We start from the raw sequence: 21,450 nt of genomic DNA, 5'->3' as shown, positions 1-21,450 counted from the left end.
GAGGTCAGTGGTTTGGACCTCTACACAGACACGCACACACACAGTCTTGTATAGCTAACCTTGTGGGGACACAATTCAGTCCCATTCAAAATCCAATTTCCTCTAACCCCTAATCCTAAACTTGACCCTGACCCTGACCCTAACCGTCACCCTAACCCTCATCCGATAACTGAACCTTAACCCTAACCCTAGAACTAAGCCTAGCTCCTAACCCTACACTTAATTCTAACCCTAACACTAAATCTAACCTTAACACTAAATCTAACCCTAACACTAAATCTAACCCTAACACTAAATCTAACCCTAACACTAAATCGAGCCCTAACACTAAATTGAACCCTAACACTAAATCTAATAGCCTTTTTGGGATAGGGGGCAGCTTTTTCACTTTTGGATGAATAGCGTGCCCAAAGTGAACTGCCTCCTACTCTGTCCCAGATGCTAATATGTGCGTATTATTTTTAGTATTGGATAGAAAACACTGTGAAGTTTCTAAAACTGTTTGAATGATGTCTGTGAGTATAACAGAACTCATATGGCAGGCGAAAAACCTGAGAAAAAATCAATCAGGAAGTGGGGTTTGTAGTTTTTCAAAGCTTGCCCTACTGAGTACTCATTGAGATGTGGATGAGGTTGCACTTCCTAGGGCTTCCACTAGATGTCAACCGTCTTTTGAAACTTGAATGAGGATTCTACTATAAAGGAGGGGCTCATGAGACCTGTTTGAGTCAGTGGTCTGGCAGAGTGCCTCGGTCTCATGACGAGCGCTCCTGACAGAGACCTCACGTTCCAGTGCTTTTTCTGAAGACAAAGGAATTCTCCGGTTGGAACATTATTGATGTTTTATATTAAAAACATCCTAACGATTGATTCCATACATCGTTTGAAATGTTTCTAAAAGACTGTGACGGAACTTTTTGTCTGGATGAAATGCTCGTGCCTCATGAAGATGGATTACTGGGCTGAACACGCTAACATGGACATAAATGATGGAACTTTATGGAACAAATCAGTCATTTATTGTCAAACTGGGATTCCTGGGAGTACCTTCTGATGAAGATCATCAAAGGTAAGTGAATATTTATGGTGTTGTTCTAACTTTGTTGTTTACAAAATGGTGGCTATTCCTCTGGCTGTTTTGGGTTCTGAGCGCCGTTCTCAGATTATGCAATTATGTCATGCAATAAAATGCAAATTAATTACTTAAAAATCATACAATGTGATTTTCTGGATTTTGTTTTAGATTCCGTCTCTCACAGTTGAAGTGTACCTATAATAAAAAATTACAGACCTCTACATGCTTTGTAAGTAGGAAAACCTGCAAAATCGGCAGTGTCTCAAATACTTGTTCTCCCCACTGTATTTTAAAAACAACCTGAGGATTGATTATAAAAAAACGTTTGACATGTTTCTGTGGACATTATGGAAACTATTTGAAATTTTAATCTGCGTTGTCGTGACCTCTCTTTCCTGTGGATTTCTGAACATAACGCGACAAACAATCCGAGGTATTTTGGATATAACAATAATCTTTATGGAACAAAAGGAACATTTGTTGTGTAACTGGGAGTCTCGTGAGTGAAAACATCCGAAGATCATCAAAGGTAAACTATTAATTTGATTGCTTTTCTGATTTTCTTGACCAAGCTTCCTGATACTAAGTGTTCTTAATGTTTTGTCGTACTATCGATAAACTTACACAAACACTTTGGATTTTTATGCTGTAAAACATCATTTCAAAATCTGTCACGACAGGTGGATTAACAAAATGCTAAGCTGTGTTTTCCTATATTGCACTTGTGATTTCATGAATATAAATATTTTGTAGTAATATTTATTGAATGTAGTGCTATGCTATTCAGCGGTTGTTGATGACACTTATCCCGATAGGGGGATTGCAGCCTTAACAAGTTAAAACCTGTTAAGGCTAGGGCAGAATACTGCCCCCGTTGGTGAAATGCGTGCCCATGGTAAACAGAAAAGAAATCTGTAAAAAATTGCTAATATATGCATATAATAAATATTATTGAATAGAAAACACTCTAAAGCTTCTAAAACCGTTTAAATTATGTCTGTAAGTAAAGCAGAACTCTCAGGGCACTCATTCTCCCAAACTCTCTCTTGTCATCCAAAAAGTTGGCCCAACTTTGACGTCATCGCCCCCACCCTTCCCAAGCACCTACGGTCCTGGGAACAGTTCCTATGCCTTCAGCGCGGTGTCCGCTTTCAATGGGGCTTCTCATTGTGTGAATCGCGCGCTCACGAGATTAATGACGGGCCGAATCCTTTCGGTCGCGCGAGATCTCACGCGCATTCTGCGCCTGTGGTGTCTTTCTTTCAAGATTGATTAAACGATGCGTGTGTTTCTCTTTGTCCTGAGAATTGCGGTGAAGCTATATAGCATGCTAACGCTGTGTTCTGAACCAAGTTTGACAAGTTTAGTCGACATATAATATGTAATTTCGACGTTTTGGTGCGAACTAACTTTACTTTTTGGCTGCATTTCAACCGAAATATGTCGTGTTTGATAACCGAAAGACACAGACTTCAAAACTAAAGCTGTTTTTGGTAAGTATAAACCCTTCCAGGTCTTCTGATGGAAGAACAGCAAAGGTAAGGGAACATTTATGTGTTAAATTTGGGTTTCTGTGGAGGAGCCAAAATGCTAATTCCTGAGCGCCGACTCACATTATAGCCTAGTGAACAAAATCTGTAAAGTAAAAAATAAATGTAACACAGCTGTTTTATTAAGAAGAAGTGTATCTTTCTAAGTATATGTAGAACATGTATATTTAGTCAACGTTTATGATGTGTATTTCTGTTATCTGGAGTTACCATAATTTCTCCAGGCATTGTTGTAGCATTTTTTAGCCATGACCTTCTATGTAAACCGTGATTTATGGATATAATTAGCATATTATTGAAAAAAACATAAATGTACTGTATAACATGTCCTATTCCTGTCATCTGTCATCTGGAACGAACTACAAAAATCTCTGAAACTGGAAACACTTATCTCCCTCACTAGCTTTAAGCACCAACTGTCAGAGCAGCTCACAGATTACTGCACCTGTACATAGCCCACCTATAATTTTGCCCAAACAACTACCTCTTTCCCAACTGTATTTCATTTTAATTTATTTATTTATTTTGCTCCTTTGCACCCCATTATTTTTTATTTCTACTTTGCACATTCTTCCATTGCAAAACTACCATTCCAGTATTTTACTTGCTATATTGTATTTACTTTGCCATCATGGCCTTTTTTGCCTTTACCTCCCTTCTCACCTCATTTGCTCACATTGTATATAGACTTGTTTATACTGCATTATTGACTGTATGTTTGTTTTTACTCCATGTGTAACTCTGTGTCGTTTTATCTGTCGAACTGCTTTGCTTTATCTTGGCCAGGTCGCAATTGTAAATGAGAACTTGTTCTCAACTTGCCTACCTGGTTAAATAAAGGTAAAATAAATAAATAAAAAAATAAATCTGATGAAGATTTTCAAAAGGTTAGTGAATTATTTTACTTTTAATCCTGCTTTTGTGATTGCATCTATTGTTCTACAAAATGGCTATGTAAATTAGCCTATCTTTGGTGGTGGTTTGACATAAATATGTGCTATGTTTTCGCCGTAAAACATTTTAGAAATCTGACTTGGTGGCTAGATGAACAAGGTGTTTATCTTTCATTTGAGCTATTGGACTTGTTAATGTGTGGAGGTTAAATATTTCTAAGAATATTTTTTGCGTTCTGTGTGCTACTGTGTCAGTTGAGCAGTGGGGGGAGGTGCCCTAGCGGGACGTGTGGTGCCAAGTAGTTAAGGAGAAGTCTATCTTTAATTCTGTGAATAACACTAGTATCTTTTATTATTAGTGTTTCTGGAAAATCACCGGATGTTTTGGAATCGAAACATTACTGCACGTAATGCGAGATTTTTTGATATAAATATGCACATTATCGAACAGAACATACATGTATTGTGTAACATGATGTTCTATGAGTGTCACCTGATGATCATCAAAGGTTAGTGATTCATTTTATCTATATTTCTATCTTTGGCTGGAAAAATGGCTGCGTGTTTTATCGACTTGGCGGTGATCTAACATAATCATATGTTGTGCTTTAGCTGTAAAGCATTTTTGAAACGTTGGGTAGATTAACAAGATGTTCATCTTTCATTTGCTCTATTGGACTTGTTAATGTGTGAAAGTTACATATTTCAAAAAAATACTTTAAAATTTCCTGCGCTGCCTTTTCAGCAGAATGTTGTCGAGGTGTTCCGCTAGCGGAACCCCTGCGCTAGAAAGGCTAACCTTAACACTAATTCTAACCCTAACACGAAATCTAACCTTATGCGCTGGGAGTCAGGAAGCAAGTTCAGGAAGTGCATAATTTAATGAACAAAACAAGAAACACGAACAACGCACAGACAGGAAACTGAAACAGAAACAATGACACCTGGGGAAGGAATCAAAGGGAGTGACATACAGTGGGGCAAAAAAGTATTTAGTCAGCCACCAATTGTGCAAGTTCTCCCACTTAAAAAGATGAGAGAGGCCTGTAATTTTCATCATAGGTACACTTCAACTATGACAGACGAAATGAGGGGAAAAAATCCAAAAAATCACATTGTAGGATTTTTAATGAATTTATTTGCAAATTATGGTGGAAAATAAGTATTTGGTCACCTACAAACAAGCAAGATTTCTGGCCCTCACAGACCTGTAACTTCTTCTTTAAAAGGCTGCTCTATCCTCCACTCGTTACCTGTATTAATGGCACCTGTTTGAACTTGTTGTCAGTATCAAAGACACCTGTCCACAACCTCAAACAGTCACACTCCAAACTCCACTATGGCCAAGACCAAAGAGCTGTCAAAGGACACCAGAAACAAAATTGTAGACCTGCACCAGGCTTGGAAGACTGAATCTGCAATAGGTAAGCAGCTTGGTTTAAAGAAATCAACTGTGGGCGCAATTATTAGGAAATGGAAGACATACAAGACCACTGATAATCTTCCTCGATCTGGGGCTCAACGCAAGATCTCCCCCCGTGGGGTCAAAATGATCACAAGAACGGTGAGCAAAAATCCCAGAACCACACGGGGGGACCTAGTGAATGAGCTGCAGAGAGCTGGGACCAAAGTAACAAAGCCTACCATCAGTAACACACTACGCCGCCAGGGACTCAAAACCTGCAGTGCCAGACGTGTCCCCCTGCTTAAGCCAGTACATGTCCAGGCCCGTCTGAAATTTGCTAGAGAGCATTTGGATGATCCAGAAGAAGATTGGGAGAATGTCATATGGTCAGATGAAATCATAATATAACTTTTTGGTAAAAACTCAACTCGTCGTATTTGGAGGACAAAGAATGCTGAGTTGCATCCAAAGAACACCATACCTACTGTGAAGCATGGGGGTGGAAACATCATGCTTTGGGGCTGTTTTTCTGCAAAGGGACTAGGACGACTGATCCGAAGGAAAGAAGGAAAGAATGAATGGGGCCATGTGTCGTGAGATTTTGAGTGAAAACCTCCTTCCATCAGCAAGGGCATTGAAGAGGAAACGTGGCTGGGTCTTTCAGCATGACAATGATCCCAACACACCGCCCGGGCAACGAAGGAGTGGCTCCGTAAGAAGCATTTTAACATCCTGGAGTGGCCTAGCCAGTCTCCAGATCTCAACCCCATAGAAAATCTTTGGAGGGAGTTGAAAGTCCGTGTTGCACAGCAACAGCACCAAAACATCACTGCTCTAGAGTAGATCTGCATGGAGGAATGGGCCAAAATACCAGCAACAGTGTGTGAAAACCTTGTGAAGACTTACAGAAAACATTTGACCTCTGTCATTGCCAACAAAGGGTATATTAGTATTAGTATTCGTTTTTTGAGATAAACTTTTGTTATTGACCAAATACTTATTTTCCACCATAATTTGCAAATAAATTCATTAAAAATCCTACAATGTGATTTTCTGGAATTGTTTTTCTCAATTTGTCTGTCATAGTTGAAGTGTACCTATGATGACAGGCCTCTCTCATCTTTTTAAGTGGGAGAACTTGCACAATTCGTGGCTGACTAAATCTTTTTTTGCCCCACTGTATATATTTTTTTTTATAACATCTGAGTTGTTGACCAATAGTATTACTCTTGAGTAATACTACCAATCAGATATCAGGCCTACTGGACGGAAAGAGAACAACACCTCTGCTTTAAAGAGGTGTGACAGAATGGGAGCTGTCAAGAGCAACACAGAAGGCTGAATTCCTGAGAAGAACCTTTTCCATACAGTTGATAAGAGTAACTTAGGGGCCTGGGCTGCCCTACACACACACACACACACACACACACACACACACATTAGTGATGGCAGAGTGGCGAGTGAGGCCCTCACTGTGATGTTTTATTTTGAATGCTGCTGAGCCAATGGGTTGTGGAATGTCATCCTGTGACCTGTCCTTCCCTCTTCTTATGCTAATCCTCATTGACATTTCCCTCAACTGCACACCGGTCCTGAACATCAAGAGAGACCAGAAAACCATCCAACATGAACGACTAAAAAAGCCTAACATGATGCAATAGCCAAACTACAATCACTGCCAGCAGAAACTACTCATGTGGCATACGTATTATCAAAAAATCTGGCTACAAATCAGGACCTCTGTTTCCCTCATCAACAGCAAATACAAGCGTGTGTGCGTGTGTGTGTGTGTGTGTGTGAATTGTAAACAGCGGCACACAGCTTCCTCTAGACCTACATATGGTATACACCGTCCAACGAAATGCTTACCTGCAGGTTCTTTCTCAACAATGCAAAAACAAATAAGAAATGATAAAAGATAAGAATAGGAATATAAAGTGGCTCAGTAGAGTAAACACTTTAGCATCAGTATAATACAGGAAGGCACGATTTATAGTCTAATATTTACACTTGTTTTGGGGAAGGGGGGGATTGGGTGTCAAGTCTTTAAATTGTGCAGTATTTAGTTAGCAAAGCAGTTGTGATGTGTGTGTAACATGAATGTATAATATCTTTATTTATCCCATCAACGGCAAATTCAAGCGTGTGTGTGTGTGTGTGTGTGTGTGTGTGTGTGCCAAGACAGTGGTGGTGTAGCAGAGGGTATTCAGGCTGGCCTTGGCTACCAGCGCTGTGTGGGGTAAACACATACCCACTCAACAGCCCTGCTGGAGGGTGGTACCGGTACTTTGTGTTTGTGTGCGTGTAAACATCACCTGAAGTGATTCCAGTCCCACCAATACAAGGCTGTATAAAAGCACACAGGTGTAGCATTGTGAGAGGTGTCAGAACACTAACTAGTTCAGAGGACACACCATCAGAGACTGGCTGAGAGAGAGACAGAGACCGAGGGCAACCACGGTGTAATACATCTTTGGATTTCCACAGTTTCTACACTGACAGGTAAGCTCTGTTTGAGTGAGGACCTCATCTTAGTTGAACCATTATCATCCAGTGAATGAAAACATTAACTTTGTATTCTCCCGTTATAACAGTGTAGCGATGATATACATTATGTTGATATGCACCCACTTTTAGGCTATGGTGGTGCGCTTGTTGTACTATGGACACTCTCTCTAAACATAAGTGGTACATATCTTTTAAATTGCCATTATACTAATGTTCTTGTTTCCAAGAAGCACTGTTCACAAAAACACTGTTAGTGAATGGTGGCATGTCTGACAGTAAACATATTGTATGTTTTTTGACTAATCTGACTCCACTCCAAACTTTGTATGCAGGTGGTGTGTAGCAGGTCTAGTAGTGTAGTATTTTATACTGTTGAAGATATTACCATTGAAAGGAAATGGTCTTTAGAGGGATAGTTTTTTATTATTGTTATTGTTTTCTTTGTATATTTACAGTAGCCATGGTCCCTCTCGCAAAAGGGGAAAATAATTAGTGAACTTTCTGACCTCTTTCTGACGTAAATATTAAGTGAATAATTTACATCAAAATGTGAATAAGTGTAGTCATAACATTGCAATTATTCACAAACCAATGATTACAAGAGTGGAAATGGCCCCTATTACCTTGGCATTGGTTGCAGTACACTGTGTAACACCCCTTCAATAAATTATTATAACGTTTTCCTGGGGAAAACATTAAGTGTTGATGAGTTACAATATTATTGACAATTACAACTGAACCGCACAGTACTAATAAAATGATTACTCAATTTCAAAATTAGATTACTGAAAAGCATCAGCCAAGCATCGTATCAAAGTAAACCTCACGATGATCTAAGCATTTGTTATATCACCTTACAGCAACAATGTGGAAGAGATAATGAATAGGTGTGAAATGCTTTGCGAGATACAATGAGAAAAGCTTCACAACAAAGAATAGTGCGTGACTATCGGATTCCTGTTTGTGAAATATAGGACATTTCAAAGCTTTGAGCATAGAAACAAACTCACCGGTTTACGGCACTGACTTAACACTTCCTAACAAGCGCACCACCATCCAACTATTTGGCTTAGTTTGGCAGCAACACAGGACAGATTTATTCAGAAAGCTCCTATGCCACTAATCTTGCTAGAGACCATCCATCAAACACTTCCATCCATCAAACACTTCTTCTATAACCTACCAGGGATTAATTTGAGAGTGCCAGTTTATATGAAGTGATTCTGTAACGGTCGTCGTAGGTGGAAGAAGAGGAGGACCAATGCGCAGCGTCGTACGTGTCCATATTCTTTAATAAAATAATTGAACACTGAAACAAAACAATAAAACTACAAACGAACAGTCCTGTATGGTGCTGAAAAAACACTGAACAGAAAATGTAATCACCCACAACTCAAGGGTGAAAAACAGGCTGCCTAAGTAGTACCCCCCCCCCCCCCCCCCAATGGTGCGGACTCCGGCCGCAAAACCTGAAACTATAGGGGAGGGTCTGGGTGGGTGTCTGTCCGCAGTGGCGGCCCTGGCGCGGGACGTGGACCCCACTCCACCATAGTCTTTGCCCGCTTCCTTACCCGCCTCCGTGGAACCTTTAGAGCGACGACCCTCGCCACCGACCTCGGACTGGGGACCCTAGCAACAGGTCCCGAATGGACGGGAGATTCCCGGCAACACAGGACAGGTGGGAGACTCCGGCAGCACCGGACCGCGGGAGACTCTGGCAGCTCTGACGTGAAGGGCAATTCCAGCAGCTCTGACTGACGGGCGGCTCTGGCAGCTCCTGACAGACGGCCGGCTCTGGCAGCTCAGGACAGACGGGCGGCTCTGGCAGCTCCTGACTGGCGGTTCAGGACAGACGGGCGACTCTGGCAGCTCAGGACAGACGGGCGACTCTGGCAGCTCAGGACAGACGGGCGACTCTGGCAGCTCAGGACAGACGGGCGACTCTGGCAGCTCAGGACAGACGGGTGACTCTGGCAGCTCAGGACAGACGGGAGACTCTGGCAGCGCTGGACAGGAGGGAGCACCTGGAGGAAGGAGGCAGAGAGACAGCCTGTGCGCGTGGGGCTGCCACCGGAGGCCTGGTGCATGGAGGAGGTCCCAGATAGACTGGACCATGGAGGCGCACTGGAGGTCTCGAGCACCGAGCCTGCACAACCCTGCCTGGCTGCATACTCCCCGTCGCCAGGCCAGTGGGGCGAGGGGGAATAGACCGCACTGGGCTTTGCTGGCGAACCGGGGACACCGTGCGTAGGGCTGGCTGGGCACACCGTGCGTAGGGCTCTCCCGAGGAGACGCACTGGAGACCAGATGTGCTGAGCCGGCTTCATGGCACCTGGCTCGATGCCCACTCTAGCCCGGCTGATACGAGGCGCTGCGATGTAACGCACCGGGCTATGCCTGCGCACCGGGGACACCGTGCGCCTCACGGCATAACACGGTGCCTGCCCGGTCCACCTCTCTCCACGGTAAGCACGGAGAGTTGGCCAGGTCTCCTACCTGACTTAGCCATACTCCCCGTGTCCTCCCCCCCAATACATTTTGGGGGCTGCCTCTCGGGATTCCTTGACCGCCGTGCCAACTCCATTCTCCGGTATCCCTCCTCGCACTGTTCCAGAGAATCCCAGGCGGGCTCCGGCACTCTCCCTGGGTCGACCGACCACCTTTCTATCTCGTCCCATGTTGTCCTCCTCCAGATAGCGCTGCTCCGTACCACGCAGCTTGGTCCTTTGGTGGTGGGTGATTCTGTAACGGTCGTCATAGGTGGAAGAAGAGGAGGACCAATGTGCAGCGTGGTAAGTGTCCATATTCTTTAATAAAATAATTGAACACTGAAACAAAACAATAAAACTACAAACGAACAGTCCTGTATGGTGCTGAAAAAACACTGAACAGAAAATATAATCACCCACAACTCAAGGGTGAAAACAGGCTGCCTAAGTATGGTTCTCAATCAGGGACAACGATTGACAGCTGCCTCTGATTGAGAACCATACCAGGCCAAACACAGAAATACCAAATTATAGAAAAAAGAACATAGACTGCCCACCCAACTCACGCCCTGACCATACTAAAACAAAGACATCACAAAGGAACTAAGGTCAGAACATGACAGTTATATGGTTGTAGTAGGCTGGTTTTAGGGAGGGTATGGTTATCTGACTGATTTGGGCCAGTGGAGCGAAATATTTCAACAAATAATTTTCTTCTGTAATGACTTGGGGTCTTATCTATGGCTTGTGTCCAGGATTACAGAATTTAACCCATTTGTTCCCAAATATTCCCCAGACAAATCTTATGCCATTAGTAACCCTAACATGTAATCCATATAGTTTTATACTGAAAAGTATGTAAAAAAGTGTGTTTTACTCTTGGTCACAATTGTGACCGATGGAATATCCAGTGCACTGCCTATAATAAAATTAACAGACATTTACCTATATTCTTCAGCCCTAATACCTACATTTCTCTTTAATTTATTTCACATTTTGTTGTGTTACAACCTCATTTCAAAATGGATGACATATTCTCACCTACCTACAAAATACCCCATAATAACAAAGTGAAAACCAAATGTATTGAAAATGAATTTATTGAAAATGAAATACAGAAATATCTAATTTACGTAAGTATTCACACCCCTGAGTCAATACATGTTAGAATCACCTTTGGCAGCGATTACAGCTGTGAGTCCTTCTGGGTCATTTTCAAAGAGCTTTGCACAACTGGATCGTACAACATTTGCTCACGATTCTTTAAAAAAAAATCAAGCTCCATCAAAATTGGTTGTTGATCATTGATAGACAGCTATTTTCAAGTCTTGCCATAGATTTTCAAGACGATTTAAGTCAAAACTGTAACTAGGCCACTCAAGAACATTCAATGTCGTCTCGGTAAGCAACTCCAGTGTATATTTGGCATTGTATTTTTGTTTTTTGTCCTGCTGAAAGGTGAATTAATCTCCCAGTGTCTGGTGGAAAGCAGACTGAACCTGGTTTTCCTCTAGGATTTTGCCTGTGCTTAGCTTGATTCCGTTTATTTTTTATCCAGAAAAACTCCCGTTCTTAACCATTATAAGCATACCATAACATGATGCAGCCACCACTATGCTTGAAAATATGGAGAGTGGTACTCAGTAATGTGTTGTGTTGGATTTGCCCCCAAAATAACACTTTTTATTCAGGACAAAAAGATAATTTCTTTGCCACATTTTTTGCAGTATTACTTTAGTGCCTTGTTGCAAACAGGATGCATGCTTTGGAATATTTGTATTCTGTACAGGCTTCCTTCTTTTCACTCTGTCATTAAGGTTAGTATTGTGGAGTAAACTACAATGTTATTGATCCGTTATCAGTTTTCTCCTATCACAGCCAGTAAACTCTAACTGTTGTAAAGTCACCATTGGCCTCATGGTGAAATCCCTGAGCGGTTTCCTTCCTCTCTGGCAACTGAGTTAGGAAGAATGCCTGTATCTTTGTAGTGACTGGGTGTATTGATACACCATTCAATGTGTAGTTAATAAATTCACCATGCTCAAAGGGATATTCAATGTCTGTTTTTTGTTTTACCCATCTACCAATAGGTGCCTTTCTTTGCGAAACCTCCCTGAACTTTGTCTTTGAATCTGTGTTCAAAATTCACTGCTCGACTGAGGGACCTTACAAACAATTATATGTGTGAGGTACAGAGATGGTAGTCATTCAAAAATATTGTTAGACACTATATTATTGCACACAGAGTGAATCCATGCAACCTATTATGTGACTTGTGAAAGATGGCGCCGACAGACATGGCAGCTCTGCTTCTAGCTCCTAAGCAACTTTGCAGTATTTTGTTTTTTTGTGTGTTATTTCTTACATTATGTGCCCAGAACGTTTTGTGTGTTATTACATACAGCCCAGAAACAACTTTTGGTCAGGAATACGACATTCCCGAATTGGATCCTTGGTTCGCACCCCCTAGAGCAATTGAAAATTGCAAGCGTTTCGCTACACCCCCAATAACATTTGCCAAATATGTGTATGTGACCAATACAATTGGATTTGATTTGACTTGTCAAGCAAATTATTACTCCTGAACTTATTTAGGCTTGCCATAACAAAGGGGTGGAATACTTAGTGGCTCAAGACATTCCTGATTTTAATTTTTTATTAATTTGTAAACAATTTGAAAAACATAATTCCACTACGGGGTATTGTGTGTAAGCCAGTGACACAAAATCTCAATTTAATTTGTTTTCAATTCATTCTCTAACACAACAAAATGTGGAAAAAGTCAAGGGGTGTGAATACTTTTTGAAGTATACCTCAGCCTGCTTACCCACACACCAAACCCAATTACCCATGCACTCCAGCCCTGTTACACAATGCCCTAACCCTAACACCCACATACCAATACCCTAATATTGATACAGTCAAGTTCTGATACACACATATCCTAGACCTAACTTCCCTACTTGTTTCTTATAGACCCCAGTTCCTGTGCTTAAAAAAAAAGTTTATTGAAGTTTTTCACATTTTACAATCTTAATAGGTTAGTTCATATACATGCAAATCAGCTTTCACAATACATATTATTGTCCACCATAGATCGACCTTTAATATTGTCATCCATGTGAGTATCGAAATCAATACTTTTCATTCTGTAGCAGTTCAAAAAAAAGGGGTTCCAAACTCTGTTCATCGTGACAATTGGCATAGGACATAATTACTTTGAACAAAACAGCTCCAATTTACTACAGCACGCACGGGTAAACATTGTGCAGAAATCAACCATGCAGTATCTCTGACATTGTCTTTGCCTGTACATCTCATCCCTGTTACTTGTCTACCTCAGCCCTGTTACCCACTTTCCGTAGGCCAGTATTCCCCAAGACACCAAGACACCATATCCAGCTATTGGCTGCACATTCCAACCCTGTTATTTGCATATCTTAGTCACGTGACCTCTGTATTTCTGCATTTCATCCCTAATATTCATATAAACTAGGTCTACGCCTGTACTTCAGCTCCAATTTACATAACTACAAAGTCTGCACCTGAACCCAATTAGTTAACTAAGCCATCTTTAAATGTGCCAAAGCCTGAATACTCATGAACTGTACAACCAGGACTACCCCTGTACCTCAGCTCCAGTACGCCTACAAACCAGGTCTACACTTTTGACTGAGTCCCACTACTAATATAAACCAGATCTACACCTGCATATCTCAGCCCAAATACCAATACCAACCACATTTACAACTGTGGCTATGTCCCAATAATCTCCTAAACCAGGCCTACCCTTGTGCAAGAGACACTAAACAAACTCATTGACACTAATTTAGTTTATGGGTCAATACAAAATATGACATTTTACAGTCAAACTCACTGATTTAAACATAATAAAGGCTAATGGATGATGGTAAAATCATCTGAGTCTTAGCTATGGCATGTACCCAGGATTACAGGATTTAAGTGCAGATGAAAATGTGCAAGTGATGCATAGCAACTGCTAGTAACTAGAGCAACACTTTACAGTTAAGTAACAAGAATAATGGCTGGGTCAGGTATGTGTTTGTGCTACTAAGTTGTTTCATATAATGATATTTTGATGATAATTAAGGTCAGCAGGACTTTTACCTTGTGTTTAAGAATTAAAGGGCGTAAAACATAAACTATTTCACAAACAAATTGTTCTTCTCTCTACAGGTCCCAGAAAATGGTGGTTGGCATCCGGAAGCGTATCCATGACCACCTGGTGGAGCGAAGAATCCGCAGAACCCGGCTGGTGACCAAATATGGGCGCTGCAACATTGAATTCGGCAACGTGAAGTACGGCAACCATTTTGCCTTCCTCTTGGACTTCTGGACGACCTTCGTAGAGTTCCGCTGGCGCTTTGTCCTCTTCTTCTTCATCGCCTCCTTCACCCTGAGCTGGTTCATATTTGGACTGCTGTGGTTCTGGATCGCCCGGAACAACGGGGACCTGACGTGGCAGAACCCCTCGAAAGGCCACATCCCCTGTGTGGACAACGTCTACAATCTCATTACAGCATTCCTCTTCTCCCTGGAGACACAGACCAGCATCGGTTACGGTGGACGTGCCATCACCCCTTTCTGTTCTGGTGCTGTAACCCTCATCATTATCCAGTACCTCATAGGTAACATCATCAACTGCTTCATGTGTGGAGTCATCCTGGCCAAGATCTCCATCCCTAAGAAAAGGGCCAAGACCATCACATTCAGTGAGATGGCTGTCATCTGTCCTAAGAAGGACTTCCTTTGCCTCATGATAAGAGTGGCCAACTTGCGCAAGACCCTGATGATCGGGAGCCAGATCTACGGCAAGCTGTTGAGGACAACCATCAAACCCGACGGGGAGACAATCATCATGGACCAGGTGAACATTGAGTTCGTGGTGGACGCTGGGAAGGACAACCTCTTTTTTGTGTGCCCTCTCACACTCTACCATGTGATTGACAATACTAGCCCTTTCTTTGAGATGGCAGTGGACACACTCCATAAGCAAGAGTTTGAGCTGGTGGTCTTTCTGGACGGCACAACCGAGTCCACCAACTCAGCCTGCCAGGTCAGGACTTCATTCATCCCTCAGGAAATCATGTGGGGTTACAACTTCCTGCCCATCATCTCCCGCAACAAAGAGGGCAAGTACAGAGTGAACTTCTCCAACTTCTCCAAGGTGGTACCCGTGGCTACTGCACACTGTGCCTACTGCTTCCACAACATGAAGGGACACCACCTCCACACCATTGACGGAATTGACAATGGGGAATTTGAAGTGATTGATAACTTAGAACAACCTAATATGACCAAGATGTGAGCTTTTGGAGAGAATATGTGGAATAGAAGCCAGTTATAGGTTGTACTCTTAGAAGAAAAGGGTTCCAACAAGGTTCTTCAGCTGTGCCCATAGGATAGCTGTTTTGTTTCAAAAAAAAAAATAAGAAAAAAAAAGATATCTGAACAAGCCTGATTTTCCTGCATTCATACTTTGAAATCGTATTATATAATTTTAAGAATGTTTTACAGTACAGTCAAAAGTTTGGACACACCTACTCATTCAAGGGTTTTAGTCTTTATTTGTACAATTTTATACATTGTAGAATAAGACATCAAAACTATGAAATATGAAATAACCCATATGGAATCAAGTAGTATACAAAAAAAGTGTTAAATAAATAAAAAAAATATATAGTTGAGATTCTTCAAAATAGCCACCCATTGTCTTGATGACAGCTTTGCACACTCTTGGCAATCTCTCAACCATGAAGGGACCTGGAATGTCACGTGGAGTGCATTTCAATTAACAGGTGTTCCTTGTTAAAAGTTAATTTGTGGAATGTCTTTCCTTCTTATTAATGTGTTTGAACCAATAAGTTGTGTTGTGACAAGGTAGGGGGGGTATACAGAAGATAACCCTATTTGGTAAAAGACCAAGTCCATATTATGGCAAGAACAGCTCAAATAAGCAAAGATAAATGACAGTCCATCATTACTTTAATACATGAAGTTTAGTCAATACGTAAAATTTCAAGAAGTTTTAAAGTTTCTTCAACTGCAGTGGCAAAAACCATCAAGCGCTATGATGAAAGTGGCTCTCATGAGGACCGCCACAGGAAAGGAAGACCCAGCATTATCTCTGCTGCAGAGGATAAGTTCATTAGAGTTAACTGCACTTCAGATTGCAGCCCAAATAAATGCTTCACAGAGTTCAAGTAACAGACACATCTCAACATCAACTGTTCAGAGGAGACTTTGTGAATCAGGTTTTCATGGTCGAATTGCTGCAAAGAAACCACTACTAAAGGACACCAATAAGAAGAAGAGACTTGCTTGGACCAAGAAACACGAGCAATGGACATTAGACTGGTGGAAATCTGTCCTTTGGTCTGATGAGTCCCAAATTCAGATTTTTGGTTCCAACCGCTATGTGTTTGTGAGACGCAGAATAGGTGAAAGGATGATCTCTGCATCTGTAGCATACTTAACCAGCATGGCACACTTAACCAGCATGGCTACCACAGCATTCTGCAGCGATACGCCATCCCATCTGGTTTGCTTTTCATTTGTTTTTCAATGGACAATGATCCAACACACCTCCAGGCTGTGTAAAGGTTATTTGACCAAGAAGATGGCCTCCACAATCACCTGACCTCAACCCAATTGAGATGGTTTGGGATGAGTTGGATCGCATTGTGAAGGAAAAGCAACCAACAAGTGCTCAGCATATGTGGGAACTCCTTTAAGACTGTTGGAAAAGCAGTCCTGTTGAAGCTGGTTGAGAGAATGCCAAGAGTGTGCAAAGCTGTCATCAAGGCAAAGGGTAGCTACTTTGAAGAATCTCAAATATAACATTTATTTTGATTTGTATAACACTTTCTTGGTTACTACACGATCATTCTATAATGTAGAAAATAGTCAAAATAAAGAAAAACCTTGAATGAGTATGTGTGTCCAAACTTTTGACTGGTACTGTACTTATCAAGTGCTGTCTAGTTTAGACTGTTTAGCTTGTTTTAAGAAGCTTGGTTTTATTTGTCTTGAGTTATCTTACATAGTTATTACATCTTAGTATAAGGAATTCTACAAGTTAAATGAGATTCCTGAGAGAACAGCTTTTTGAAGCTGGAATCTACCAATGACTGGTATTTGAAGATACTGTATTTAGACTTGTTTTAAAAATCAGACTTGAAGAGACTATCAAACTAATATTTGTATTAAAAACATTTACAATCTAGATATGACTCAAATTGCTTTTATTCAATATACCAAGGCAGGGGAAACCAAGGCAGGGGAAGCAAACCCCTAAACCTGGCATTGTGAGTGCCTTGCTTTACCAACTGAGCTGCTGCAGGACCACATTGGATCACCTATTCAACTCTGTGGGGATGTCTTTCAAGTGCAAGGACATCCCCAAGATAAAACGTCACTGGAACATGCATGCTGCTTTAGAAAGTGAGTGAGTAATAGGACGTGAAAACTATAACAAATTTAAAAAAGGAAAATGTAAAACAATTTTTAAAAATGAGGCTAAATGCAATGAGTACCGGTACACCGAGTCAATATTCTGGGGTTCAAGGTAGTTGAGGTGATTGAGGTCATATGTACAGGGTGTTACATGTGAATTGGTGTGGGTCCAGGGTGTCTGGGATGATAGTGTGGATGTGAGCCATGACCAGCCTTCAAATCATTTCATGGCTACAGATGTGAGTGCTGTGCGTCCTTTAGACAGGTTATCTTGGCATTCTTGGGCACAGAGACTATGGTGGTCTGCTTGAAACATGTAGGTATTACAGACTTGGTCAGGGAGAGGTTGAAAATGTCTGGTCAGTGCATACGCTGAGTACATGTCTGGTAAACCGTCTGTCTAATTTACATCGGCTATGGAGAGCGTGATCACACAATTGCCCGGAACAGCTGCTGCGCTCATGCATGGTTCAGTTTTGCTTGCTTAAAAGCTCAGTGCTGATGTTGCCTGTAGTCCGTGGCTTCCGGTTGGGATATCTATGGTCACTGTGGGGGTGATGCACTTATTAATGTCTGATATGGTAAACTCCTCAATACCATCGGATGAATCCCAGAACATATTCCAGCCTGTTTTAGTGAAGCAGTCCTATAGCTTAGCATCTTCTTCATCAGACCACTTCCGTATTGAGTTTTTGCTTGTAAGCACTAGAAGTTGATATAGAGTTGTACAGGTGACATGCTGGTAGAAATTAGGTCCAAATGATTTAAGTTTTCCTGCATTAAAGTCACCTGCCACTAAGATTCATCTCCAAGGTGGCATAGCAGTTCAGACGTCTTTTGTCCTCATCTTGTCGTGTCCTGTATATATATATATTTACAACTTTTTCACATACATTTTATTTTTATTTTCCATCAACTCATCTTCAAAACACTCTCCTGCAACCCGCCTCACCAATGTATATTTATAAAAAAGTATTATTTACCTCAGATCTGTAATCCTCCAAGAAGCTAGCCAGAAACTCCAGGAGGCTGGCCTGAAACTAGCCAGTAGCTAATCCAGAAGCTAGTTCAGAAGCTAGTTGGCTCCTTTACTGGCAAGTCGTTGGTGTTCAGCTAACCACGGTTTGTGGTCATCGGCTATCCTTTGGCTCGAAAGTCTATCGCCAGTTCTGTACGGCGCAGCGCGGCTCGGAGCGGAGCATACCTGACCAATTTTTCTCTCCATGTCCCTGGATTTCGACTGCTCTCTGGACATTCATGCCCGGATCTCACAGCTAGCTAGCTGCTATCCGTGTGACTATCGGCCTTCGTCGATTCCGGAGCAAACATCAATTGTTCCGGAGCTTACAAGCTCCGTCAATCACTCCTGAGTTCCATCAATCGCACCTGGGCTGCAGTCGCCTATCCGGACCCGTTCTGCTGCCTTCGCGGAGCCCCACCGGGCCTTCACAACTGGACTGCCGACGTTATCTACCCGAAGGAGTTATTCGGCTGGCTCCTCCGTCGCGACGTTACCTGAACGCCCATCTGCGGCCTGCTAACCGTTAGCTGTCTTACCGGCTGCTATCTGAATAGACAATCGGACAATTTTTTAATTTTTTTTATTATTATTATTATGTTTTCTTCTTGGGCCTCTATAACTATATCTATTGTTTTTATTTTTGTTGTTGTTGTGTGATTTGGATTGATCCCCTCTACCACACGGAACCCCACTAATCTACTGACGGAGCGCAGGAGGTGGCTAACAACAGACCTCCATCCTATGCTAGCTTGCTACCGATGCCCTGGCTAGCTGTCTAAATCACCAACCAACCTCTCCACTCACCGGACCCTTTTGATCACTCGACTAAGCATGCCTCTCCTTAATGTCAATATGTCTTGTCCATTTCTGTTCTGGTTAGTGTTTATTGGCTTATTTCACTGTAGAGCCTCTAGTCCTGCTCACTATACCTTATCCAACCTATTAGTTCCACCACCCACACATGCAATGACATCTCCTGGTTTCAACGATGTTTCTAGAGACAATATCTCTCTCTTCATCACTCAATGCCTAGGTTTACCTCCACTGTATTCACATCCTACCATACATTTGTCTGTACATTATACCTTGATGCTATTTTATCGCCCCCAGAAACCTCCTTTTACTCTATGTTCCAGACGTTCTAGACGACCAATTCTCATAGCTTTTAGCCGTACCCTTATTCTACTCCTCCTATGTTCCTCTGGCGATGTAGAGGTGAATCCAGGCCCTGCAGTGCCTAGCTCCACTCCTATTCCCCAGGCGCTCTCTTTTGACGACTTCTGTAACCGTAATAGCCTTGGTTTCATGCATGTTAACATTAGAAGCCTCCTCCCTAAGTTTGTTCTATTCACTGCTTTAGCACACTCTGCCAACCCGGATGTTCTAGCTGTGTCTGAATCCTGGCTTAGGAAGACCACCAAAAACTCAGACATTTTAATTCCAAACTACAACATTTTCAGACAAGATAGAACTGCCAAAGGGGGCGGTGTTGCAATCTACTGCAAAGATAGCCTGCAGAGTTCTGTCCTACTATCCAGGTCTGTACCCAAACAATTTGAACTTCTACTTTTAAAAATCCACCTCTCTAAAAACAAGTCTCTCACCGTTGCCGCCTGCTATAGACCACCCTCTGCCCCCAGCTGTGCTCTGGACACCATATGTGAACTGATTGCCCCCCATCTATCTTCAGAGTTCGTGCTGCTAGGCGACCTAAACTGGAACATGCTTAACACCCCAGCCATCCTACAATCTAAACTTGATGCCCTCAATCTCACACAAATAATCAATGAACCTACCAGGTACCTCCCCAAAACCTTAAACACGGGCACCCTCATAGATATCATCCTAACCAACTTCCCCTCTAAATACACCTCTGCTGTCTTCAACCAAGATCTCAGCGATCACTGCCTCATTGCCTGCATCCGTAATGGGTCAGCGGTCAAACGACCTCCACTCATCACTGTAAAACGCTCCCTGAAACACTTCTGCGAGCAGGCCTTTCTAATCGACCTGGCTGGGGTATCCTGGAAGGATATTGATCTCATCCCGTCAGTAGAGGATGCCTGGATATTTTTTTTAAATGCCTTCCTAACCATCTTAAATAAACATGCCCCATTTAAGAAATTTAGAACCAGGAACAGATATAGCCCTTGGTTCTCCCCAGACCTGACTGCCCTTAACCAACACAAAAACATCCTATGGCGTTCTGCATTAGCATCGAACAGCCCCCGTGATATGCAGCTGTTCAGGGAAGCTAGAAATCATTATACACAGGCAGTTAGAAAAGCCAAGGCTAGCTTTTTCAAGCAGAAATTTGCTTCCTGCAACACTAACTCAAAAAAGTTCTGGGACACTGTAAAGTCCATGGAGAATAAGAACACCTCCTCCCAGCTGCCCACTGCACTGAAGATAGGAAACACTGTCACCACTGATAAATCCACCATAATTGAGAATTTCAATAAGCATTTTTCTACGGCTGGCCATGCTTTCCACCTGGCTACTCCTACCCCGGACAACAGCACTGCACCCCCAACAGCAACTCGCCCAAGCCTTCCCCATTTCTCCTTCTCCCAAATCCATTCAGCTGATGTTCTGAAAGAGCTGCAAAATCTGGACCCCTACAAATCAGCCGGGCTAGACAATCTGGACCCTTTCTTTCTAAAATTATCTGCCGAAATTGTTGCCACCCCTATTACTAGCCTGTTCAACCTCTCTTTCGTGTCGTCTGAGATTCCCAAAGATTGGAAAGCAGCTGCGGTCATCCCCCTCTTCAAAGGGGGGGACACTCTTGACCCAAACTGCTACAGACCTATATCTATCCTACCGTGCCTTTCTAAGGTCTTCGAAAGCCAAGTCAACAAACAGATTACCGACCATTTCGAATCTCACCATACCTTCTCTGCTATGCAATCCGGTTTCAGAGCTGGTCATGGGTGCACCTCAGCCACGCTCAAGGTCCTAAACGATATCTTAACCGCCATCGATAAGAAACATTACTGTGCAGCCGTATTCATTGATCTGGCCAAGGCTTTC

The 21,450-nt window shown here is 42.3% G+C and overlaps 1 protein-coding gene across 1 annotated transcript; it reads left to right on the top strand.

Moving 5' to 3' along the window:
* Positions 1-7,301: 7,301 nt before the first annotated feature.
* On the top strand, positions 7,302-15,370 carry LOC109906121 (ATP-sensitive inward rectifier potassium channel 1). Its single transcript, XM_020503782.2, has 2 exons — positions 7,302-7,425; positions 14,118-15,370. Exon 2 carries the CDS (start codon positions 14,128-14,130, stop codon positions 15,247-15,249), a length of 1,122 nt encoding a protein of 373 aa, XP_020359371.1. The 5' UTR covers positions 7,302-7,425; positions 14,118-14,127; the 3' UTR covers positions 15,250-15,370.
* The last annotated feature ends 6,080 nt before the right edge of the window (positions 15,371-21,450 follow it).

This window comes from Oncorhynchus kisutch, linkage group LG15 (assembly GCF_002021735.2).
Source record: "Oncorhynchus kisutch isolate 150728-3 linkage group LG15, Okis_V2, whole genome shotgun sequence".
In the NCBI taxonomy this organism is placed as follows: Eukaryota; Metazoa; Chordata; class Actinopteri; order Salmoniformes; family Salmonidae; genus Oncorhynchus; species Oncorhynchus kisutch.
The sequence above is the reverse complement of the archived record's forward strand: the minus strand, read 5'-3'. Positions and strand labels throughout refer to the sequence as shown.

What these genes read in the sequence shown, in the direction of transcription:
- LOC109906121 (XM_020503782.2), top strand. Translation starts at nt 14,128, where the DNA reads ATGGTGGTTGGCATCCGGAAGCGTATCCATGACCACCTGGTGGAGCGA.